At 37.6% G+C, this 26,417-nt stretch overlaps 1 protein-coding gene across 6 annotated transcripts in view; it reads left to right on the top strand.

Annotated features, from left to right (window-relative positions):
• The window catches only part of FARS2 (phenylalanyl-tRNA synthetase 2, mitochondrial), a 511,516-nt gene that overhangs the window by 137,899 nt on the left and 347,200 nt on the right, over positions 1 to 26,417 (top strand). For all 6 annotated transcript variants that reach the window (XR_003910723.1, XM_029944535.1, XM_029944536.1 and 3 more), the window contains one exon: positions 22,422 to 22,581. Coding sequence is in view for 5 of the 6 variants with exons in the window: in XM_029944535.1 (XP_029800395.1) it covers positions 22,422 to 22,581 (160 nt within the window). In the remaining variant the exon portion in view is untranslated. The remainder of the gene's footprint in view (positions 1 to 22,421; positions 22,582 to 26,417) is intronic.

The following is a 26,417-nucleotide window of genomic DNA, read 5'->3' as shown; positions in this document are numbered from 1 at the left end:
AACAACACTAACCAGATTTCCAGAATAGCCAGAAGCCTTTGACAGTAACTGCTGGGAGCAGAAGGAGGCGGGAGTCACTGCTGATGCCCCCACTGACCTTGCTGCAGAGCACAGCCTCTGTACCAGCCAGGACACCGCTGTGTGCCGTTGGGCGGGCATTACCTTGCGTTTTTGAGGATTTCCTGACCCTGGCTTCTTGAGAACATGCATTTTGTCACTAAGCAAGGAAGCGAATAGCCTTTATAATACATTTAACTTAAGTTTTCTCTCCTGGAGGCTTCAGTTAGGGGAGATTTGGAAAGATTGTGTTGTCCAATGGGGGGCCTGTTAGGGTTTGCAAATGAAGGTCCAGGGTTGAGGGGGAGGTGGTCCCTGAGAAAGCATAGGAACCTGTCCATTTGAAACTTGGTGCTTCTCGTTTTGTAGAGCACCCTTGACAGCCAATATTTTGTTCAGCTGCCTGGCAGAAGTTGCTTTTCAACTACCAGTGATTTTTGTAGCATCTTTCACCACAGAACACTGACTGCTTCAAATCTCTTCCCGTTACTCCACTGGCACAAGGTTCTGTATAGCAAGGAGAGAAAATGAGGCAAACAGTAGGGAGAGAAAATAGAGTCTGCTTTTGCAGTGCAGGGCTTTAATGCATTCCCTCCCCTGTGCTAATCTCTGTAACTTGATTAACTGGCATGTGGTGCATTACAAAAAATCCAGGGAATGACAAAGCTGATTCAATATCAATTAGCTAAAACAGGAATGGACTTCCCATAGAGACCCCAGGATGGAGTTGTACTTAACCGGGCCCTTTCAACCACAAGTCTTCCCAAATGATGAGCAGTAGAGGACCTCACTCAGGGCCCAGTTGTTTAAAGAAATTAAAAACTGGAAATTAGTGGCTGAAATCCTCTCGGATGAGTCTGCTATCCCTTTAATATGTCTGTCTATTCATCTCACTAAGACATCCCAATCCTTCCTCCAAAGTGATTTGAATACTTAATATTTGCTGAAATGCTTTAGTTGGGTTTGAATAACGTAATTGAATTTGCTTGCTGCATTCTGGGGGAATGAAGACTTGGGAGTTCCTGTGGTAAGCTATGTGGACGTGCTTCTTTTTAGAAGCGATTCTTACTTCTTTCTCTGTGCACCGAGAATTAATAAGCAGTGGGCCTGCCAAATGTATGCAGCTGTATTCATCTGAATTATAGGCTTTATCTGTCAGTCTCCAGGTGACTGGCTTGTCCCTGGGGCTCAGAGGCGATCTGCCTAGTGACAGGTTTTGGTTGAGCTGAGTTAGACACAGATTGCCTTTGGGTTTGGATGCTGTGTGTTCTTAGGAACCACAGCACAAACAGGACTGTTGTAAAATAAGATCCTGACTAAGTGCAGTTCCTTTTGTTTATAGCCTACGGAAAGAGACAGTTAAATAAACTGGAAGCTAAACACAGCATAGTCAGCACAGTGAAAGAGACTTGGCAAAGGCACAGAAGAAGGAAGTGTTTATACCTGCGTTAATAATAGAAGGCTTACTAGAGAATCTTAAAGAGAAATTTGAAGTTATCGTGGCAGAGGAGGGATATTCTGTTCAGGCTGTGGTCGTAGCATATTTGAAGATAAGAGGAAATGAGGGTGACGAATCCCTGGAAATTGTATTGTGGGCTGGCTAGAGCATGGGGAAGTGATAAGAGACGAAGTTAGTGAGAGAGGTATAAACTTCTCGTGAAGGGCCTTCTTTGAAACTTTTTGGAATTTGACCTTTAGTTTATAAATCCTAAGAAAAAGAGAAAAAAAATACCAGGGAGTCTTTAATAACTCTTAAGTACAAGAGTGATACAATCAAACTGGCATTTTAGAAAAAGAATTCTGCAGAGTAGCCCATGGGACGAAGCAGTGGAGGTAAGGTTGGACATGAGGAGACTGTTAGAAGATTATTTATAATTTGGAAACCAGTTCAGGGCAAGCCAAAGAAACAATAGGAATGACAGATATGGAAGAATGCACTTGAAAGATGTTAAGGAGGTGGAATTTACTGGATTTGCTGGCTGTGGCCACACATGGGGAAGCATGGGAAAAGGGAAAGTATTTGAAAATAACTGTTGGTCAGCTTTCTTGGTCCTATTCCAGAGTTGGGGATGACAGGAGGAGACGTAGGTTTTGGGGTTGGGGTCGGGAGCTAGTTGAGTTTGGGTTACGTCTGGGTAGAGGATTTGCAGATGGCAGTGTTCATGTATGCCTCTGGGCCCTGGCACAGTTGTTGAGGACAGAGGCGGAGATTTATGATCTATGGGGACAGTTGCTGCCAGGAGTTTAGCTGCCATCATCTAGGGGAGCAGAAGCGGAGTCCCAAGTGTACAAAGTTGAAAACGAGGCCTAAGTACAAATATTAGTGTCAGGAAAGGAAGGAAAGGGCAGCTGTGAAGAAGACCAAGAAAGAGTGATCAACTTACTTGGGAAGAGGCGAACAGGTTGTAGTAGCATGAATGAGGGTGAGCTTTGTGTCTTTTTTTTAGCCTGTTTGTTTAAGGGGAAGAGCTGAATATTTTTACTGAGGACAAATAGCCAGAAAAGAGGATAAAGGAAGAGGAAACATGGGATGATTTCTAAGTAAGAACTTTGAGGAGTCAGAAAGTGGTGGGTTTAAAGTATATTCAAGTCACTGGTAGAAGTGTTGGAAGGGTCTGGAGCCTCACGAGAGAGAGTCTCGCTTCCTCCTTTCCTTTCTTCCTTCCTTTTTAAAAAAAAGGTGGGCTGAAGGACTGAGGGATGACCAGAAAGGCATATGCATTTATAAGTGGGAGTGGGAGGCTAGAAGTTGGGAAGTTTCCTGATGACTTTTCTTTTTCAGTAAGAAGGAAATGCCAATTTTTAAATTTCCTTGTGAAATAGTGTAGGTGAGACATACACCTTTAAGGAGTGACATATCTGATGAGTCTCTGAAGTTGACTAGAGAGATCAGCTAATGCTTTCTCCATATTTGGTTCTTGACTCAGCACATGCCTATAGAGGCAATTCTAAAATAATCAGGTGGGTAAGAAGGCATGCATGAGCATCTGCTCCGTTCAAGGCATTGTGATGGTGCCTTTTTTCATTCATTCATTCATTCATTCATTCATTCATTCTTGAGGTCACACCTGTCACATGGACCCTAGTTGTTTTTCCTTTTGCTTCTCAGTTGGTTACAAATCATGGTTGTCCATCTTCTCTTACATTAAGAGTTTGGAATGTTGCTCTTTGGGCGTTAAGTCTCTCTTTATCATGCTGGCCTCAGTCAGAGGAGCATGTAGTCCCTGTATTCAATTTGGTAATCAACTTTACTTTGGAATGTTCTAGGTTTTACCGAAAAATTGCAGAGAGGGTACAGAGTTCTGTGTACCCCACACCCAGTTTCCTGTTACATCTTACATTGGTATGGTTTATTTGTCACCATAATTGAACGAATTTTTATATATTATTACTTAAACCTTCTTGCTGTGGCCTTTTTAATTATCTTTGGCAGTAGGAATAATACTTGGCACTGATAATTCAAAATCTTTGAGTTTAATGAGCAGTTTTGTATCTTTGGGACTACCTTATCTTAAACCCTACTTCTTATCACTTTAAAAAGTCATACGATTGAGGGGAAAATGTCTACAAAGAAAAATAAATAGCAACTGGTGTCAATTATGTGTCTCTTATTTATTTTTTAAGTTTATTTATTTTGAGACACACACACACACACACACACACACACACACACACAGAGCGAGCATGAGCAGAGGGAGGGGCAAGAGAGAGAAACAGGAGAGACAGAATCCCAAACAGGCTCTGCACTGTCATTGTGAGCCCTCTGTGGGGCTTGATCTCATGAATTGTGAGATGGTGACCTGAGCTGACATCAAGAGTTAGACACTTAACTAATTGAGCTACCCAGGTGTCCCTAAGTGTCTCTAACTTAGAAAGTATTATTGTCTAGTAAATGTAATTTGCTAGACAAAAATCTTTTAAAAAGTGGGCTCATGAGGGATAACAATAAGTGTTTTTTTGTTGACGAAATTGTGCACTGTTGCTATTGATAACAGTTTTCCTATCTTCCTTGCCTCTAGCTGGCTCTGATCTTATCCTGGCCTTTGTTTTTTAACTAATACAGTTTGGAATAAAAATATCTCTCTGGTTAATGTTTTATCTGTGTTCACTGGTCTACTCTCTGTTTTCACCTCCTGCTCAGCAAACACAGAACTAGGCCAGTGATAACAAAGTCATTATGAGCAATGAGGGATTTGCTGATAATTTTGTAAGAAGGATTTGTGTCATGTAATCTGCATTGCAGTCATTCTGAAAATTTTTTGAATGAGCCTGTCTCTTATCCCCTGGTCCCTTTTTCTGTTGTCAATGGGGAATTGTTCTGAGCTATTCCTTGACGTAGAACTTATTTTCTGGCACCCATTTCCCAGCTCCAGGGAAATGTCAGAATCCATCAAAAAGAAATCCTCTTGATCATGCAGAGCTATTTAACAACTGTATTGTACTCCATGGGCACCTTTGGGTTTTCACTTCCCACCCTTCTTCTTGTCCCCCACGAGTCCCTCCACTTGAGCTCCTGACTGCCAAAGATTTCTCTCCACTTGTTACTCAAAGACCGTTGTTTATTCCCCCATCATTGTGAATCACATCATTTCTAATAGAGTTATACAGCTAAATGAAACATTTAAAAAAAGTGTCAGCTTGCAGAAATCTTTTATGACTGTAGGCAAAATATTATTCTAAAATAGAGCACATCAGTAGACCGACCAAACTGTCACTTGGGCACTATTGTTGAGATTTGAAAGCTCCTTCTCCTTGTATTTCATCTCTCTCTCATCTTTTTCCTTCCCCTTCTCCTTTCACTTTCTCCCTTTTCCTCTTTATTAAAATGCTGGTTTGCTTAGCCTGAATTCATAGTTATTTCTTTGTTGTACTCAGCATTTCTACTTAAACTATTTTATTTGGCTGTATCACTAGGCAGTATTTTCCCATTAATACGATCTCAGATTATAGCTTTACTACTCATGTTTCTTGTGCCTGCATTTGATACTGTGCAGAGCAAGCATGCTGTGCCAGAGGGCATTAGACTTCGGCTCTGCTACCTCAGGTGAAGATTGGCTTAGGAAGCCAGACTTAACAGAGTTGGTGATGTAGTCGTGGCCTGGTTGGTGTGCCAGCTGGTTAAAATTTCATATGCTGTTGACATGACCTTACCATACTTGTTTTACTGTTATAATGTAGACACGCTTTGGAACTTGAAAACATTATATTTGTTTTAAATATATTTTTCTAAATGCCGTCTGGATGCTACTAATACAGTTTCTTGTTCCGGTACTTCCTTAGCTTGTTTACGTTATGCAGAAAGCAAGTCTAATTTTTTCTTTCACCATGAGATCAGGCTAGGCTTCACACTTCAGGCAGGAAGGGTGGAATTAACAGCATTAAGATAAAGCTAAAAGTAGTTAACATGTGCTCTTGTGCATTGCACATGTGTAACAGACTCTGCTGGGTGTCGCTAAGGGACCTTGTCTTTGTGAGCCCCCTGTCGCCTCAGGGTCTGTTTGAACTAAGGTTTTATTTTGATTATTTCCTATGCTGTTTCAGCCTCCAGGGTTCTGTACACTGAGCAGCAGTATCATAAATCCATGTCTTCTTTTTAGAGGTTTTCTTCTGCACCACTTTTGGATTTGAGCACATTTCTTCTGCTTTCTCACCTGTATGAGGATCATTTATTTGCTCAACTCTGCACGAGGATCATTTATTTACTTCAATTCCACATTTCTACCGCTCTTTTCCTTTGGTTCTGTTCCTTCCTTCAGTGCAGAAGGAAAGGTTTGAGGTAACCTGCATCAAGCAGTGGTGTCGTAATAGGTGCCAGGGGCATGTCAGTCTCTGGGTGCTCAATACTGCTTTTGGAAGTACACGTGGCCTCTGCCACACACTGCCTTCTTGTCAACGTGCAGCTCCCATTTGGTTTCAGAACAGTCTTCCTCCAATAACTGTCCACAGTGATGCACTTACACATATTAATACATTTGAAAGGCAAACCTTAATTATGTTTTGAAGGATTTAGTGGACCTCATGCAATAACAGTGATTTAATTAGGACGAACCGCCACTATTCCTTATAGGGTGCCTAGAGCAGTACCGTAGTGTGAAATTGAGGCAGCTCATCTCTGTTTGTACTCAGTTCCTAGTCCTGTCCATCCAGTTCTATAAATCCTTGCGACACAGTAGACAAAGAAATGGTAATATACATGTTGTCATGGAAATTGCCACAGGAAACTGGAAGATGGATCTGCGAGTCAGATTTTGGTGGATCTGCAAGTCAGATTTTGGTTCGAATTCAGACTCCACCACTTACTGTGTAAGTGTCAAGTTATTTAACTTCTCTAAGCCTCAGGTTTCTTACCTGAAATATGGGAAAAATACTAAGGATTGTGAAGATTAAATGGAGGCATAGAATAAGTAAGATAAGCACTCAAAAAGGCAGCAAATACAGTTAATGATCCAGAACTGTTAGCCAGTGGGAGTGCAAGCAACAGTAGAGGCAAATTTTGTTACAGGGTCACCATGTCTTTACAGGGACCCAGACGCATGTGCGCATTTAGCATGACTATGAAAGGCAAACTGTGTAGATTAAACTAATGACCAATGGGTATCTTTAAATGACTAAAGTGAAAAACTTCCAGCCCTAATTAACTCTGTCCTGCTATCCTCTAAGTCTCTTTTACACTTGGGCAGACATGATTTTGCATAGATGTGTATTATTCTTCTGACCATTTGCTTTTTTATTTGCTTTTAAAAATGTGTGTTTAAAAATCTGGGCCATTTTGAAAAATCCCTTTGACTTTCTAAATTTTAAACTTAATTGGCTTTTGCAATCCACTTTAAGTTTTATACCCGATTAGAATTAATTTCTCACATTCATTCTTTTCTCATTTGTGAACCACTTGCCCTGGTTTTTGTAAGTAATTTCAGTTGGGGTGGGATTATGTTATTGGTCATTTGGGTTTGTGCAAGGACACTTAAGAAAATGTCATAGAAATAGAAGAAATCTTGATTAGAAAAACAAATGACATAGCCTATTGTGTGCAGTTAATGGGAATCAAGTTTAATTTCATCAACAGTGGATGTCTCTCACATATAAAGCTAAGAAAGAAGCAGCATTTTAAAGGTCCCTGGAATCAGGGTGAGCTGAGTATTTTAGTCCCATTGTGATGGTTAATTGGCTCAGTAGTCTTAGCTCTGCGGATCTTCCCCTCTCTGGATTTCATTTTCTTATTTGGAGTCGGTTTTGTTGATCTGTAAAGTTCCTTCTAGTTACAGTATTATATTTGCTCCCAGAATTTGTTTTGTACAGTGGTCTTATTCTTTTGCGTTGTAGCCTACACATGGCTTTACAAATTACTGCTTTTCTTTCTTTGAGAGTTTTTCAAACTTGAGTGTTTAGTATATATTACAAGTAATTTTTGGCTATCCCTCTATATTGCATATACTATTAGATACTATAAATTTTGAAAAATAGTCTTAAAGTGATTGATTTCCTTTACTTAGCATTGTCCTAAGCTCTACCATCTCTGAAATGGGAGTTTCATATGGGAGTGACATATTTTTTTAGTACACTTAAAATAATGTATCTGCTTGTATACCTTCGTAAATCTTAACAGAATGTGTGCCGCTTTTGGGGAGACAGTGGTGGGTTTTGGATTTATTACACCAACTGTCCCCCTCATCCTCCTTCAGCATTTTTGTGTGTTTTCTGTATCTGCACAGATGTGCTAGTGCTTCTGACTGATCTATTAAAACTCAATTGGCCACAGTGAATAGTTGAAGCGTGTAGTGCACAAATGGACTCCCTGAATTATGCTAACTGACAAAGCTTGGACAAGACACACATTATATTCCACCTGTGTAATGTACTCATAGTAGGAGTGGGAGGGTTTGTGGGGGTTGGTGGGGAGGTTTTATGACAGATGGAAAGAGATAATGTATCAACAAAGTACTCCTTAAAAATGATAATACCCCTTACAAATATGAGATCGGATTAATATTGTCAGCAAGAACATGACGATGGGGAAGGGTGCTCTCTTCCTTTGTGAGCACACGTCCTAGGGCTGTCATGTTGTGTAAGACTGGAGAACCGCCATCGTGCTTGTCTTTCACCTGTTCAGCAGTAGTGATGGTTATGGAAGGGGCATGATTGATGAGACATCCTTAACCTTTGTGTTCTAGTATTAGTTTGAGAGAATGTTTACTTTTTGTTACTCTTAGTTTTGACCCTGAAAACCAGGAAAATCACCACATTGGACTAAATCTCTGACTTTAGGCTCTGAATTCCTAAATGATCAAGCGCCTCTCATTTGTTTGAGTGGAAATTTGAGAGAGGATTCCATTTTTTTTTCTGGTAACAATGATGTTGGTGTCAAGAAGACTATTTAAGCCCCAGAATGAGGGGAACATAAAACCCATTTAATACATGTATATGTATTTACATAAAGTTACAATAAAACCATATGGCTTTATTGTTTACACAGCATTTTAGAACCTTAGGAAATATCAAATTGGATGGCATTTGATGAGAAATATGCTGTTCTTCTTGTACCTTTTGTAAGTGACATGGAGCAAGGGCCATTTATTTTTACCTCCATGTGTCACATTAAAATATCCATATTGTTAATACAAACATCAGAGTAAAAAATATTTTATGCATTCAGTGTCCTTAAATAACAGCAGTATAAAAGGATTCTTCCTTGTAGTGTTCATTAACTCTTTACATGACACTCAGCTGGGCATTTGGAGTGGTACAATAACAAGATGGCATCTTCTGAAAAGGGCCATCTTTGTCTGGTGCCCTGGTGTTTGTGACTGCCACCCAGAGAACACATCATTTGATAGCCTGGCTCTTGTGGCCAGGAGGGCTTGTGTTCATGAAAGAAACAATTCTTAACTGTCTGTCCTCCTATCTCCCAGTTGTCCTTTGAAAGAGGTATTTTTCCATACATTAAAAGCTGCCGCCTTACAGTCTGGCTGCTGATCAGTCTATATCTAGGTACCAACTTGGATCCTCCCCTTTGAGACAGTGACAGGTCTTGAAACACCCTCCACTACTGGGAGTCACTAAGAACAAAGGAGAATCACAGAGGTTTTAGAACTAACCAAGTGCTGGGGTAGGGTTGAATGATAAGATTAACCTCCTACACTAGTGACTCCATGAACAGTGGGAAAGGGGGACATTTTATCAAATGCACAGAAGCCAACACAGAAAGTTAAGGAAAATGAGGAAACAGAGGAATATGTTCTAAATGAAAAAATTAGATGAAACCTCAGAAAAAGACCTTAATAAAACAGAGATAAATGATTTATCTGATGAAGAGTTCAAAATAATGGTCATAAAGACGCTCACAAAGTTAGGAGAACGATACATAAATAAGTAAAGTAAAAATTTTAACAAAGAGATAGAAAATATAAGAAAGTACCAAAAAGAAATAGCAAAGTTGAAGAATATAATAACTGCAAACAAAAAGTACATGGTTCAACAGCAGATTAGATGAAGCTGAAGAAAGGATTAGTGAACTTGAAGACAGGGCAGTGGAATTCATCCAGTTGGAGGAGCCAAAAGAAAAAAAGAGTGAGAGTAAAGATAACTTAAGATACTTATGGAACACCATCAAGACGAATATTTGTATTATAGTGTCCCAGAAGAAGAGAGAGAGAAAGGGCCTTATTTGAAAAAATAATGGTAGAAAGCTTCCCTAATCTGGGAAAGGAGATAGACATCCAGATCTCAGAAGTACAAGGAGTTCAAAATAAGATGAACACTAAGACGCAATAAGTAAATTGCCAGAAGTTAAAAGTAAAGACAGAATCTTAAAAAAATTTTTTTAAATTTTAACGGAAGTATAATTGTATTATGTTATATTAGTTTCAGGTATACAATATAATGATTTAGCAATTCTGTATCACTCAGTGCTCTTAGTGATAAGTATACTCTTAATCTTCACCTATTTCACCTGTCTCCCCTACCCACCTGCATTGTATACAACACTCTTCAGTTGTTCTCTGTATTTAAGAGTCTATTGTTTTTGTTTGTCTTTGTTTTGTTTCTTTTTTTTAATGTTTATTTTTAGTTTTGAAGGAGAGAGAGACAGAGCATGAGTGGGGGAGGGGCAGAAAGAGAGAGGGAGACAGAATCTGAAGCAGGCTCCAGGCTCTGAGCTGTCAGCACAGAGCCCAACACAGGGCTTGAACTCATGAACTGTGAATTCATGACCTGAGCCAAAGTTGGATGCTTAACCGACTAAGCCACCCAGGCACCCCTGTTTGATTTGTTTCTTAAGTTCCACTATGGTATCTTAAAAGGAAAAATAACACCAAAAAAAACCCACACAAAACTTGTTACATGCAAGAGAACTCCTACATACCCTCCTATCCCATAAGACTGTTAGCAAGATTTGCAGGAATGGCATGATATTTCCACAGGGCCAAAGAAAAAGCTGCCCAACCAAGTATACTGGACTCAGCAAAGCTGTCCTTCAGAATTAAAGAAAAGGTAGAGTTTAATAGGCAAGAGAAAGCTGAAGGAGTTCATCTAGAGTGGTCTTAAAATAAATGTTAAAGGGATTTCCTTAAACTGAAATAAAAGGGTGCTAATTAGTAAGAGGAAAACATAAAGTATAAATCTCACTATAAAGTTATTTATGTAGTTAAATTCAGAATAATCTAATGTTTTAGTGTTGGTGGGTTAATCACTTATAACTCTAGTATGAAGGTTAGAAGACAAAAGTAGCAAAAATAACTGTACAATAATTTAATTGATGCATGAGATAAAGATAGAGCTTTAGAATGCGTTCAAAGTAAGCTTAAAGTAAATTGTTACAAACCCTATTTTATATAAGCCTCATGGTAACCACACAACAAAAACCTGTAGTAGATGCACAAAAGATAAAGAGAAAGGAATCTGAATATACCACTTCAGAAAATCATCAGATCACGAAGGGAGAGAACAAGAGAAAAAGAAAGGAACAAAGAAACTACAAAACCACTAGAAAACAGCTAACAAAATGGTAATTAGTACGTACCTATCAATAATTATTTTAAATATAAATGGAAATCTTTCAATCAAAAGACAGAGTGGCTAAATGGATTAAACATACAAGACTCAACTGTATGTTACTTACAAAAAACTCATATAAATAAACTCATTGCAGGGTTAAGGACACACACAGACTAAAAGTGAAGGAATGGAAAAAGATATTTCATGTACTTAGAAATCCAATAAAAGCTGAGATATCATAGTTATATAAGACTAAATAGACTTTACGAAAAGACTAATAAGAGACAAAGAATTACCATTATATAATGGTAAAGGGGGTCAAGCCAACAAGAGGATATTTAAATTTTTAAATGTTTATACACCCTACATAGAGCACCTAAATATATCAAGCAAATATTAACCCACCTAAAGGGAGAAATAGCCAAATATACAGAAACAGTAGAGGACTTCAGTATCCTACTCTCATTAATAGATAGATCATGCAGAATGAAAAAAATAATGAAACATAGGACTTAAAACTCTTAAAACATTAGATCAGCTGTACTTACCAGAGATTTCCAGAACATTCCATCCAATAGCAACACAGTACACATTCTTCTTGAACACTGATGGACTGTCCCCTCTATAGGCCATGTCATATGTTGGGCCCCAGAAGAAATATTAATAAAGTTATATCAAACATCTTTTCTGGTCACAGTGGTTCATACTATAAATAAATAAGCTAGAAATAAATAAAAGATGAAAGCTAGAAAATTCATAAATATTGCAGATTAGACAACATGTTACTTAAGAGCCAGTAAGTCAGAGAAGAAATAAAAAATAACAAAATGTCATGAAACAAATGAAAATGGAAATTCAATAAGGCAAAACGTATGGGATGCAGCAAAAGCAGTTCTATCAGAAAAGATCATAATGATAAACATCTAAAATTAAGAACTAAAAATATTTCCCGTAAACCATCTAAGTTTACAACTCAAGGAACCAGAAAAATAAAAAATAAATGAATCCCAAAGTTAGTAGAAGAAAGAAAAAGCAAAGTGGAAATAAGTGAGACGGAAGCTGAAAAGACAAATGGGGAAAAAAATCAGTGAAATTAAGAGTTGGTTTTTTGGAAAGGTTAACAAAATAGATAAAACCGTAGCTAGACTTACCAAGAAAAAAAGTGAGAAGACTCAATATAAATAAAATCAGAAATGAAAGATGAGACATTACAACTAGTACTACAGAAATGTAAGTGATAAGACTACTATGAACAGTTGCATGCCAACAAATTGGACAGCTTGGAAGTGGATAAATTCCTGGAAACATAATCTACTACTGAATTATGAAGAAATAGGAAATCTGAACAGACTAATCATGAATAAGGAGATTGAAACAGTAATCAAGAACCTCCTTATAAACAAAAGCACAGGACCAGATTGCTTCACTTGTGAATTCCTCCAAACATTTAAAGAAGAATTGATACCAGTCCTTCCCAAACTTTTCTAAAAAACAGAAGAGGAGAGAGCACTTTTAAACTTACTTTACCCTGGTGCCAAAACCAGACAAAAACAATACAATTAAAGAAATTACAGGCATTCTTTGGAGATATTTCAAGTTCAGTGCCAGACCATCACCATCAAGTGAATATCATGATAAAGTGAATCTAATGGATGTTTTGGATTCGTAGTGCATATAAAATTTATGTTTACACTATACTGTAGTCTATTAAGTGTGAACAACATGTCTACAAAAACAATGTACATAACCTAATTAAAAATTCTTTATAGCTAAAAAATGCTAACCATTTTCTGAGCTTTCAAGGAGTTGTCATCTTTTTGCTGGTGGAGGTCCTTGTCTTAATATTGATGGCTGCCGACTGATCAGGCTGGTGGCTGCTGAAGGCTGAAGTGGCTGTGGCAATTTCTTAAGACGATGATGAAGTTTGCAGCATCAGTTGACTCACATTTGATTTCTCTGTAACGTGCTATGGTGTTTGATAGCATTTTGTCCACAGTATAACAACTTTTAGAATCGGAGTGTATCTTTTCAAACCTGCTGTTTTACCAACTAAATTTATGTAATTTATAAATCCTGCTGTTACTTCAGCTATCTTCACAGATTTGTCACCAGAGTAGATGTCATCTTTGGAATCTGCTTTCTTTGCTCATCCATAAGAAGCAACTCCACATCTGTTAGAGTTTTATCACAAGATGGCAGCAGTTCAGTCACATCCTCTGGCTCCACTTTTTTTTTCAGTGCTTATTTTTGATAGCGAGAGTGCACATGGGTGCACAAATGGGAGAAGGGCAGAAAGGGGCGAGGGGGACAGAGGATCCAAAGTTGGCTCTGTGCTGACAGCAGTGAGCCTGATTTGGGGCTAGAACCCACAACTGGGAGATCATGACCTGAGCCGTAGTTAGATGCTTAACTGACTGAGCCACTCAGTTCCCCCTCCACTTGTAGTTCTCTTCCCATTTTCACCACATGTTACTTCCTCCAATGAAGTCTTGAATCTTCGATTTGTATACAATGCAACTTATGTGAAGTGCAAGAAGGAGAACACAATAACATGAGGTAAGACTATAGTAGAGGCCAATATCCTTGATGAGCATAGATGCAAAAATCCCCAACTAGTAGCACAAGTATTAGCAAACTGAATTCAACAGTACATTCAAAGCACCACACTGCATGTCCAAGTGGAATTTATTACAGGGGTTCAGGGATGGATCTGCAAATCATTATGAGATACCATATCACTGTAATGAAGGATAAAAATCCTACGATCCCCCTGGATGTAGAAAAAGCATTTGACAGAAATCAACATCCATTTATGGTAAAAACACAACAAAATGTGTACAGAGGGAATCCATGTCAACATAATAAAGGCCATTATGACAAGCCCACAGCTAACCTCATACTCAGTGATGAAAAACATGTATGAACCTTGAAGGGTTTTGATACTTAGTGGAATGTCAGAGAAAGGCAAATACTGTGTAATCTCACTTATATGTGAATACTAAAAACCCCTGAACTTCTAGAGTAAAAGTTCCTGGTTGCCTGAGGCAGTGGGTTAGGAGGTGGGTAAAATGAGTGAAGGTGGTCAAAAGTTACAACTTCCAGTTATAAGTCAGTCCTGGGATATAAAACACAACCTGGTGACAGGAGACCATAATACTGTAAATGCATATTTGAAACTTGCTAAGAGAGTGATCTTAAAATTTCTCATCATAAAAAAAAAAAGAATTTGTAACTGTGTGTGATGATAAAGTTATTTTGTTTATCATTTCACAGTATATACATAAAGTCATAATGTTGTCTACAAGTCATACAATGCTCTGTCATTTTTATCTCATTAAATAAAAATAAAAAGGCTCATCTTCATCTTTTGGAGTGGACATAGAGCAGGGCTGTGACCCTGTGGGCCCTCTTCTCATGTATTTTGTTAGTTACACCAGAGTCATTCTGTAGGACTCAGCTCCAGTTTCCTTTTCTAGTTGAATAACTTGACATTGTTAGTACAATGTATTTTTTTAATGTGTGATTGTGAGTAAATGTTCCTTATCCAGCTAGATCATGTAATAGGATTTTTACTTTTAATGGATTATAAAAGGTATCTTTTGGAATCTGGGCCTTTTACAGTTCTGATCAGTTATTTATTTTGGGGGGGAGGTGTAATAACACCTTCTACCTGGGTATGCGTTTTGACCAAGGTCACCTCATTCTTTTTTTCTCTGTACCATTACTAATGAAATATTCTCTTTCATTTCATCTTACTAGTTCAGCTCTCCTCCTTTTTTTCTGATTAATGTGTCCTTGGAGTAGTACTCATTCCTGGAAAAAAACGCTTTATTTTTTATCCACAGGAATACTAGATACTCCTTGCTGGTTTTTTGTGTAATTATTTTGGGATCAGTATCTGCATTTACATAGTACATTATAAGTTATTTGTGCTCTTGTTTGGGTATTAAAAGGCACATGGTGTCATCATGTATAATTTTTAATTTTGGTCACTTGGTAAAGGTGGCATCTATTAGATTTCTGCACCAGAAGTGATTATTCTTCCCTTTGTAATTAATAAGTTTCTTATGGGAGGATATTTTGAAACTATATAAATATCCTCTTTTTCAATATATTTAGCCCCACTAACTTTAGAATCCATTGAGAAATATTGCCTGAAATGATTACTACTTTGGTGTTTGCCAAATGGTCATTTTTTAAAATCCATCATTTCTTCTAAAATTATCATTTAGAATTTTATTGTTAGAATTTACCTTCTTTTATATGTATTTATTCAATTAATTATTTATATCAGTATGACTTTGTGAATATTTATTTATTTTGTGGGTTATAGTTCCTTAACAACAATTTATTTGGCTTTTCAGTTGACCCCAATTTGACCATTGGGAGCTCCTTCAAATAGTCTGTTTCTTTTGACATATTTTCATCATTCCTTGGTTCCACTTCATATCTCAGGTTCATGGTGTGTTTTCTCTGCCTCAGCCCTGGAATCATTCATTTCTTTAGGGAGCCCTGCTTTTTCATTAAAAAATGATATTTAGAAATCCAGGCTTGAGTATCATTATTGCTGTTATAAGGTCATTGTTTCTAGGTCCCCTCAATGGACAGAACTAGGAAATGTGTGTATATGTACTTGTTTTTTGTTTTTCCCCTCTGAGAAACACCACGAGCAGGGGAGGGGCAGAGGGAGAGGGAGAGAGGGAGAATATCCCCAGCAGCCTCCATGTCTGGTGAGGAGCTTGAGGGACATGGGGCTTGATCTCATGACGGTGGGATTATGACCTGAGCTGAAAATCAAGAGTGAGACACTTAACTGACTGAACCACTCAGGCACCTCTACATTGTACTTTTATTTACTTGTTTAATCTGTGTCTGTGTAAAAAAATATGAATTCATATTGATACCTTCAATTCCAAGTCATTATCACATGAGTCTTTCTAGCCTTCCTCCTCATTTTTTTGACAGTTAATTACCTACAGTGTATTTGCTTACTTGATCAGTTCAAGAATGAACATTGATAGTTTCAGAAATGTTGGCATGGCACATGCAATATTTGTTATAATAATTTTATGCTTAACAAACTAGTTCCAGTATAATTTTTCAAATTTGCTTTAGTTAATTCTTTTCTGCCATCTTCAGTGTGGCAGTGCCATTTAGTAAGAATAGAATTAGTGCTGGTGTTGTTTCAGTTTGAGTTCTCAACCACATCTGGGTGGATTTTAATTGTTTTTAATCTTTTGAGTAGACAAAGTATTACCATGATTCTAAATATCAGAACTATACAAAAAATGTTCCTTAAGAAAGTCTTATTCCTGTCGTCCCCACTCCCAGTGCCTCTTTCTTTTGACTCCAGTCCGACTCACTGATCCCTCCCAGTCAACAGTGTTACCACGTCCTTTCCTTTATGCAGTTCATCTCTTTAGTTTGCAGTTTATCGTTTTTATGCTGTTTGTTCAGTTTTGTTTTATACAAATGAACAGATTTGTGTATATATTATTATTCCCCCCCTTTTTTTTAATGTTTTTTTTTTAACATTTATTTATTTTTGAGCGACAGAGAGACAGATCTTGAGCAGGGGAGGGACAGAGAGAGAGGGACACGCAGAATTGGAAAGAGGCTCCAAGCTCTGGCTGAGCCTGTCAGACGTGGGGCTCGAACCCACCAACCGTGAGATCATGACCCGAGCCGAAGTTGGACGCTCAACCGACTCAGCTATCCAGGCGCCCCTCCCCCCCCCTTTTTACATGAAAAGCCACAACATTGATTTTTTTTTAAAGTGGCGTATGATAAGTGCTTTTTTGGCCCTTGGCTTTTTTCACTCAACAGTGTATCCTGGGAATCATTGCATATCAATTCAGAGAGACCTTCATTCTTTGTTGTATCTGCAAAATACTCCATTGTATGGATAGACCATATTTACTTAACTTCACTCTTTATGTGTGGACATTTCTTTGTTTCCAGTATGCTGTTGTTACAAATAATGTTACAATGAAAACATTGAACATAGGTATTAGTTCCTAAGGTTTATCTTCAGGGTAGAAGTGGAATGAGTGCATCAGGAAGTGAACACAAATGTAATTTTTGTCAAATATTGCCAAATTTGCTTTCAGATGCGTTCTTAACAGTTTCTGTTTCTCTCAGCAATCTGTATGAGTACAAGTTTTCCCAAACCTCATCAAAAGAATATGTTTTGCTTTTTAATTTCCACTAATGTCATAGATTAGAAATAATATGTCAGTGTTTTAATTTGCATTTCTATTTTGAATAGGTTTCATATGTTAAGGGTCATTTTCATATCTTTTTTTTTTAGTGAATTGTATATTTGTGTGTTTTTCCCATTTTTCTAGTTATGTTTTATCCCCTTGTCATCTTCCAAAAGTTTCTTATGTATTTGGATATTGTCCCTTCGTCCTATTGCCTGACAAATTTTTTCCTTCTTTTTCTTTTCTTTCAGTTTCCATGTAGAAGGACCTGTGTGCTCTTTTCTTTTTTTGGAATGACTTTTAAGTTTATAATATTGTAGTCAGAATGGAGCTTATTATTTCTTATTATGGGCCATACTTCTTATTTCTTCTTTATGGAGCATACTTATATGTTGTCTGGGTCCTTGATAAGAAGGATATATTTTTAGGGGAGTAGTGTGTGTGTGTGTGTGTGTGTGTGTGTGTGTGTGTGTGTGTGTGTGTGTAACCAGGCACACAAAATCAACTTAAGAATGTAGAAGACCTAAACCACATAAATTTTCTTTATTACAAAACTTTATTCTGTTGTTAGGTCTTCTATCAACTTTCCTTTGTTAGTTATGTTGTTTAGGTCTTCTACTCAAGTTGATTTTGTTTGCTCGATTTAATCATAAGAATAGTCTATTAAATTCTATTATTAGTGTTTCTAAGTGTGTCTTTTGTGTCTCCTATGGATTTTACTTTTTTTCTCCTGCCTTCCTTCCTTCCTTCCTTCCTTTCTTCGTTCCTTTTTTTTTTTTTTTCTTGGCTGCTTGGAGATTATTTTCCATGTGGAGCAAGGCACATGGTTATAGTGTATCAGGAAGGCTTATGTGTGGCTTGGATAGTGAAGAGTTGGGTTCTCTCAACTTCCTTTTTGGTGTTTTGCTGTTTTGATATGAAAGAACCCAATTGCTTCTGCTTGCTGCAGCCTGCCTAGTCTACGGGGAGGGTGAGAGTAGGGCTCTAGCACCTCCTGAAGCCTGGTAGCAGCCACTCAGGTCCCGGGTCTGGTGTGGCTTTGCCAGGCTGGCCAGTAGGCTGCTTCCTGATAGTTTCCAGAGCCACGTCAAAGATGAACTTGCTGCTGGAGGCTCCGGGAGATTCCATTCGTTCTGGGGACTCCCAACACGGAAGCCATGAACTGGAGACTGGACTTCGCCTATGGATTTTTCTGAATAAATGTGATTTCTGTCTTATTTGATTTGTAAATATTGATTAGTACTGTGCATTCATAATGACTTGGAAACTTAATAATTAATATGTCTTCTTTTTCATGTTTAGTGGGGTTTCTTTTTGGCTGAATTTTCTGTTTTCTAATTTCATGATTACTCTACTTGAGTTTTTGTTTCTGTTTGCTTGTTATACTCTACTCTGTTCCTTTATTTTTAACATTGATTAAAGTATATTTCTTGTAAAGAGTGTAAAGTTAGTGGGGTCCTACTTTGTGACCACATTTAATGTTTTGTTCTTTTTTTTCTTTTTAAAGGTGAATTAAACCCATTCATGTTTATTCACAATGCCTGAGATGTTTGGTCTCAACTCCACAATAATATTGTATAGTTATGGTTATTTTATATTCAGCATATTTCTTTGTCTACCAGATATGTATTTTTTTAATTTTTTTGTCCATTTTTTAATTTATTTTTTAGAGACAGAGACAGCACAAACAGGGGAGGGTCAGAGAGAGAGGGAGATACGGAATCTGAAATAGGCTCCAAGCTCTGAGCTAGCTGTCAGCACAGATCCTGACGCGGGGTTTGAACCCATGAACTGTGAGATCATAACCTGAGCCAAAGCTGGACACCAAACCGACTAAGCCACCCAGGCGCCCCTCATCAGATGTATTTTTGCTTTTGAATTGGTTTTTTTTCTTTTAAAAAGGTTCATATTTTTGGTTTAATGGTAACTTTTATTTTTACATCTTTTTAAATGTTCTTATTTTACTGTTTTCATATTTAACTTACCAGTTTGTTTTAAAAATTTTCTTTACCTATTACCTATCGTGTATATAGTAACCAAGGTGTATTTGTTCCATTTGCACTTCTGCTCCCCCCCTTCCTTTTCTTGTTCTCTTATTTCTACTTAGTTTTAGTATCACATCTACAATTTTATATATTAATGTGTGATTCATCATTAATGTTGTAGTTTTTCTTTTTTAGTTGAATATTTCCCAATTATGCTTTGTTCAAATAAAGTTTATTAGTTGCTGAATTCTTCAAAAATGCTCATTAATGTGAAAATCCCTGTGTTCTTGTATGTTTACAACTTTTTCTGTAGACCTGATCATCAAAGGCCAGTGTTGCTGGATATAAAATTCTGTGTCCATGCAAAAAAAAAATTTTTTTTTTTATTATTGAGTTGTTTGAAAATGTGGCTGCATTCTTGTCTTGTTTTCTATGTTGTTTTGAAGAGTCTGATTCTAGTCTGATTGCTTTGCCCTTCTAGCTTATTTGGTCATTTTGTCTGGAGGCCTAGGAGATTTTCCGTCTTTATCTCTGAAGTCTGATAGAGTTTTTCCCAATTGTCCTCCCAGGTGCATTTTCTCAGATTCTTATTTTATCTGGTGCCCATTAGTCCTGTTCCAGTGTTTGTTTCTTTCTCCTCTTTCGGGGACTTCCAATTATATATATGTTATTCCTTCTTTAAATGGCTTATATTTCCACCACTTTCTCTCTATCTCTTCTTTCTTCACCTCATTGTTCTTATCTTGGTTGTCTTCCTGCTTTTCTTTAATGCCCCTTATTAAGTCCTCATTGAGGCTGTTAACTCCTGCATACTTTGCAATTTAGACTTCCATTCTGAGATAATTTTCTGCTATTTTTTTTTCTTGAGTTCAATCAACTCTCTTTTCATTTCTTCCTGCTTTTCATACAGTTTTGTTCTTAATTTTTGAGTTTCTGACTCAATCCATTGTTTATACACCACATGTGTGGTTTAGTGCATTAAATTTACTTTTCAAGTAGTATGTTACCTTCTGCTTTTGCTTCTGCTTCTGCTTCTGCATCTGCTTCTTGACTTTTTTGGGGGGAGAGGGAGAAAGGATTATATCTTCATCCATTGCACTGTGTTGAATGGTTTTCTGATTTTCTGGAGTGGGGGATAGTAATAATTCTCTTTAGCTTTATTTCATTTTCTTCTGTTACTTTTTGTGGGTTTTGGTTGTTCAGAACAATTTATAGTTGTCTGGTGCCCTCTTCTGTTAGTGTAGCAAAGTGCAGAGTTTTCAGGGGAAGTTTTAGTTTTGGGTTTGTTTGTTTTTGGTAGGGTGGGTTGGAGAATAGTTTCATAAATTCTCTTGAGTTTTTAGATTTGCCATATTTTATGGAGCCCTAAGTTTTCTCTTTTGCCTTTTTATTCTTTCCCACTCAGTTGTCAAAGGATGTCTTTCATTATTTTCACCTTTTTCTCTTCCATTGTAACCATGCCTTTGGCGGATGGTCACTTATACTTGGGCTTGCTTTTCAGTCCTTTTCTTGTGGTCCCAAGTCACATCTCCTAGAATAGTCGTAGCAGTTTCACGCGTAACGTCACTTACTTTTTCTGGTGGCTATTTTAGATCAACCTTAGTATCTCACTAGTTCCCTCACCCCTCCCCACCCCCCACTTAACTTAAATCATTTTGAAAGTTGGTCATTGACTGTTTCATAATGAAAGCATGGTACTTAATAGTTTTATTTGTTCTTTTTGTTGTTCTAAGTTACTTTTAAAGTAAGTGTTGGAAAGACATAGACTTTGGCAGCTGAACAGTCTTCAGCTCTCATAGGACTAATTTGAGTTATAGGATAATAGAATCTTTTTCTGATAAGGTTTTTATTTGATTTTGGTGGGCACTTAGAGGAACTTCCAGTCTGTGATTGCCTTAGTCCATTTTCACAGCCTGAGGTTCTCTCTCTTTGCCCAGGTCATGTGAGCCTTGACTGTAAGTCTGTACAAGAACTGGTTTATTTTTGTATTCATCCTTATCATGAGAGTAAGTGCTTTAGAACTGTTTATTCGATAACCCAACTTGGTCAGATATGTGGGCCTTGCTTTCACTTTAGCCTTACTTGTCACGGGAAGCTGTCATGGCCAATGTTCACCTTTTCAGTTGGTACTTTGGAGATGGAGATATTCTCAGTGTTTCTCTCTGGCTTATGTTGGGTTTTTTTCTGGCTTTGGGCTTTCTTGGGGAGTTTTAAGTAGTTCCTCTCTATTGTGTTACTTCTCTGCTCTTAAGAATTTTTGTATGTTTTAGTAGATTTATGAGGAGATTTTGTTCTAATTATTCACCCCAATGTTACTAGAAACAGCAGTTGACTCATTTTTTAAATTAAAACATTAAAAAAATTTTATTTTATGGGACATTAGGTGGAAAGAATAATAGATTCATTTGCCCAGTTCTCCATGTTTAGTCCTCTCTTAGCAGGTGAAGATCTAGTTAGTTGTTAAAGATAGGGATGCTTTATTTTGTGCTAAAACAGCTCATGACTAGTAATAGTTGTGATTAATACTGATGATTGTGATGGTAATCAATTTTTTTTTATCCTTCGCAATGTGCCAGTTGCTCTATGTTTTTCATGTATTATTTAAATTATCACAAAGCCTCTTAATTTAGTGTTATTATTTCTACTTTACGAATCATTACCTGAGATTTCTCTACCTTAACACTTCCCTGTGTTTACCTGGATAGTAAATGGCAGAATTATGTCCCGGGTTTTGGTTATAACAAGGTTAAAAGCAAAGTCCAGCATGTCTCCTGACTTCATGAATTTTTCAGAATTTAATTCTTGGATTATACTTTTTTGCCTAGTCTCAGGTCACACTGTAAGGACACTGTAGGATGTTGGGATATAATTTTAGAATCTGAAAGCCTGATTCAGTGCTATGTGTATTAGCATTGAGGATAATGTCAGTTTTGAGGAAATGACTGTAAGTTAAGCCAAAGTAAAATGAAGAGATGAAAAAATATCATAACAATGTTTTTAGTTCCCTAAAGACTCTCTATTACATGTGGCATAGTGTTTGTTCAGAGTCAGTACTAAATGAATGTTAATTCCAGTATGTTCATTGACTAGAAGACTTAATGGATTTTATTCCCATATTATGTTTTTTTCATATAGACTAACCACAATACTGTTTTTATTTATGCATTTTCTTCTTGGTTTGCAGTTATTTACTGGCATAAAGGATGGAGAAAGCCTACAGCTCTTTGAACAGAGTTCTCGCTCTGCCTATAAACAGGAGACACATACCATGGAGGCCACAAAGCTCATTGAGTTTGACCTTAAGCAAACGCTTGCCAAGCTTGTGACACATCTTTTTGGAGATGGTAGGTACTCATATGTCTTTGTCTTCAGGGGCTTAAATATTTAACAATTACCATCTTTCTGAAACCATTAAGGCTAGTTGTGTCGGGATGCCTGGATGGCTTGCTTGGTAGAGCATGGTAGTCTTGATCTCAGGGTCATGAGTTTAAGCCCCACATTGGACATGGAGCCTGCTCTAAAAAAAGAAGGCTAGTTGTGTCTAGACTTTTTTGGTCTACGTTGTGGCTCAGTGGTTCTGGTATTCAGTGAAGTAGAACTTACAGATTTGCTGGTTCATTTCGCTGGTGGAGTGAGAGGACATGAAAGTGGAATTTGCTTGAGAAGAAAAAATGATTACAACCTTTGATAAAAATGAGATTGGATTAAGATCAGTGTGCAGAAAGTGTATAGGTTGGTAAGTTTTATTCTTTTACTATATTATCATTAGGTCAGACTTGGATTGATGGGGCAAGGTTCTCAACCATGTGAGTGGGCCCAATGGAATATTTTGTATGTTGACACACCAATTACTACCATCAGTAGCCAGCATATGAATTTCCTGGAGTAAGAGCAGTCTTTTTAAGACCTGGATTCCCATTTCAGTCCTAGCTCTCCATTTATCTCCAGGATAACTTTTTGTCTGTAATGCCCCCACCCCCTCTCACTATTTCTAATTAAAACAAATTTATTTTTCTTTAACATTTATTTATTTTTGAGAGACAGAGAGAGACAGTGTGATCAGGGGAGGGCAGAGAGAGAGGGACACACAGAACCAGAAGCAGGCTCCAGGCTCCAAGCTGTCAGCACAGAGCCCGACGTGGGGCTTGAACCCACTAACTGTGAGATCATGACCTGAGCCAAAGTCGGATGCTCAACCAACTGAGCCACCCAGGCACCCTTCATTATTTCTAATTTACATGAGATATTATTTTGCTAATTTTTAGAAAGATGTAAAGAGAAGGTTAGGGGAATTTAAACATTTTTGACCTGTATTTTAAAAGATGTTTAGAAGACAGAAGTGTAGCATGGTTAGTATTCTCTTTTATTCTCCTACTATTCTTATGAAATTTTTATTTTTTTTGTAATTTTTTTAGTGTTTATATTTTGAAAGAGTGAGAGAGGGTCAGAGTGTGAGTGGGAGAGGTACAGAGAGAGAGGGAGACACAGAATCCAAAGCAGGCTCCAGGCTCCAAGCTGCCAGCACACAGCCCGACGTGGGTCTCAAACCCACAAGCTATGAGATCACGACCTGAGCCAAAATCGACTGCCCAACCGACTGAGCCACCCAGGCGCCCCATTCTTATGCAAGTTTAAGAAATTGCTTTAATGAGTTATAATTGATATAAAATAAACTATGCATATTTAAATTTTACAGGCTGCTAAGTTGACATACAGTAAAGTGAACATATTTACACACTCTTATGAGTTTTGACATATGTATATACCCATGAAACCACCAGCAGAAGGTCCCAGAATTTTCCTTCTGTACCTTGGTAATCTCTCCTCCTTGCACTTCCTTACATTTCTTCACCCAGGCAATCATTTTTCTACTTTCTATCACTATGGATTATTTTATACCTTCTCGATTTTAAAAAATGGAATCCTATGATGTGTGCCCTATTTTTCCCCCTTTTTTTGGTCTGGCTTGTTTCATAATCATTTTAAGATTCATCCATATTGTAGTATATATAATACTTCATTTCTTTTATGGAGCAGTGCTTCATTCCTTAGTTTATTTATTCATCTACCCATTGATAGACATTTGGATCATTTCCAGTGTTTTGCTATTATAGGTAAAGCTATGCATATTCATATACAAGTTTTTGTAAGGACATATGCTTTTACTTTGCTTTGGTAAAAGAGTGGAAAGGCTACACCGTGTGGTAGTCGTCTTTCAACTTTCTAGGAAGCCAATGAACTACTTACTCTCCCACATAGTTGTGCCATTTTACATTCCTTCCAGTGGTGTATGAAACTTCCAGTTGCTCTGTGTCTTCAACAGTAGTTGATATGGTTGCTCGTTTTAATTTTAGCTATTATAATAAGAGTATAGTGTTATGTCAAGTAAGCATTCAGCATCCATAAGGAGCTCCTCCAAATAAAAAGTAAAAGTCAACCTAAGACAGAAATGGGTGAACATTTGGTGAAGGTGACAAATTGTGTAACCAGAATGACAAATGAACCTATGAAAAGATGTTCACCCTTACTAGTAACAGAGGGAAAGCAAATGAAAGCCACCAGTCGTTCATTGTCATTTTTCATGTGTAAAACCTAAAAATCTAACATTTGGAAGTGTTTGCAAAGATACAGAAGAACAGGATGTACTACAAAGTGCAGGCCTTGTGTAGGCGTCTCTGTTCCCACTTCCCCAGCTGGGCCTGGAGTGCTTCTTTACTACTTTTAATTGACCTCTATGTTTTTGCACCTCCAGATCTCCCTACTTATGTGTGCTTTCAAAGTATATTTACAAAGATTCTTGTTATAATTCATTAAGCCTCTCCTGTCCTATTTTAGCAAGGTTGGTTAGACTATCTCAACTGCTGTATTATAAAATGCATAGTTCATATAATATTTAAAAAACTACTAAGTAATCCTATTATTCTTCATATATATTTTTATTCTACATGTATATATTTTTAAAAGAATACATCAACTTCATGTTAGTGTCTTTTTCTAGGAGGTGGAAAATAGTATAGGGAGGAGATACAAACCATGCTTCCACGTGTGTTCATAGTTTTTTATTAAAATTAAAAATATACAAAGGTAAATATGAGACATGTTATGATTTCATAAAACTGAATGGTGGGCACGTGGATATTCGTTACTTCTGGTTTCTGTCCCTTGGTATGCAGTGTTTTGTATTTAAACAAAGGTGATAGTGAGACAGGTGTCAGAGTGAGATTGGTGACAGGAAAACCCTGTTACAGCCAGCTTCTCTTCATTCTCATGAGGGAAGACAGGACTTGCGACGTTTTTAGCAGTAATATTGTGTATTTAACGCTGGAATGCAGGAGCGATGGATTGTGTTGTTCAGGCCATTTTCACGGAAGGTTAGGGTAGAAGGGGTTTTAGTATTTGAGGGAGATCATATTCCTTCTTTGGTCGGTTTACAAAAAAGTTCATGATCATCTGACTTTTCTCATTGTCCAACTATGGAGAGAATTGTTTTTAGAACCCTCTTTATTTGTGCCTTGCACCACATTTCTATCATCAAAGGATTTGCTGTTGCTGAGGTTCAGAAACTGCATAATCTTGGTTTTCATCGGGCTGTGATCTTGACCCCTCTCACCGGGAAGCGCAGAGTGTCAGGGGAGCACCGGGAGAGGGACCTCCCCGGAGATTTGGCGTGTGCTCCAGGAGAGCTGCAGCAGGAGGACGTCGGGGCTGGCTCTAGTCCTTGAGAGTAAGCACAAAGCGGCCCCCCAGCAAGGCGCGAAGAACCGCAAGAAAGGAAGAAAAACGGTTAATCGAGAAGTCTGCCCACTGAGGAGTGGTAGCTGGCAGTCAGAGAAGTTAAACTGGGGTTCTCCTTCCTCCACTGTGAAATCTTAAACTGGTCAGTTAGTGCTTTAGGCCTCAGTCTTCTAATTCTTAAAAGCCAAGATGATAATATTTGTTTCCCATGAGAATAAAATAAAATAATGTATGTAAAAGGTGTCTTGTAAGAAGAAAATGTTAAATCAATGTATAAATATGAAAAATAATGAAGGATTAAGGAAGGGAAGGGAAGCAAAACTAAGACAAGGCGGTAAAAACAGGGATTTTTATGAGGAAATATTACGCAAAGAACAGTAGTTATGGTTGATTTGTTCTTATTCTGTCTAGTGAAAGGAGATGTGTCTTTGTACAGACTGACCTA

This window comes from Suricata suricatta, chromosome 7 (genome assembly GCF_006229205.1).
Source record: "Suricata suricatta isolate VVHF042 chromosome 7, meerkat_22Aug2017_6uvM2_HiC, whole genome shotgun sequence".
NCBI classification, from domain to species: Eukaryota; Metazoa; Chordata; class Mammalia; order Carnivora; family Herpestidae; genus Suricata; species Suricata suricatta.
Note: the sequence above shows the minus strand (reverse complement) of the source record. Positions and strands in the feature narration are given on the sequence as shown.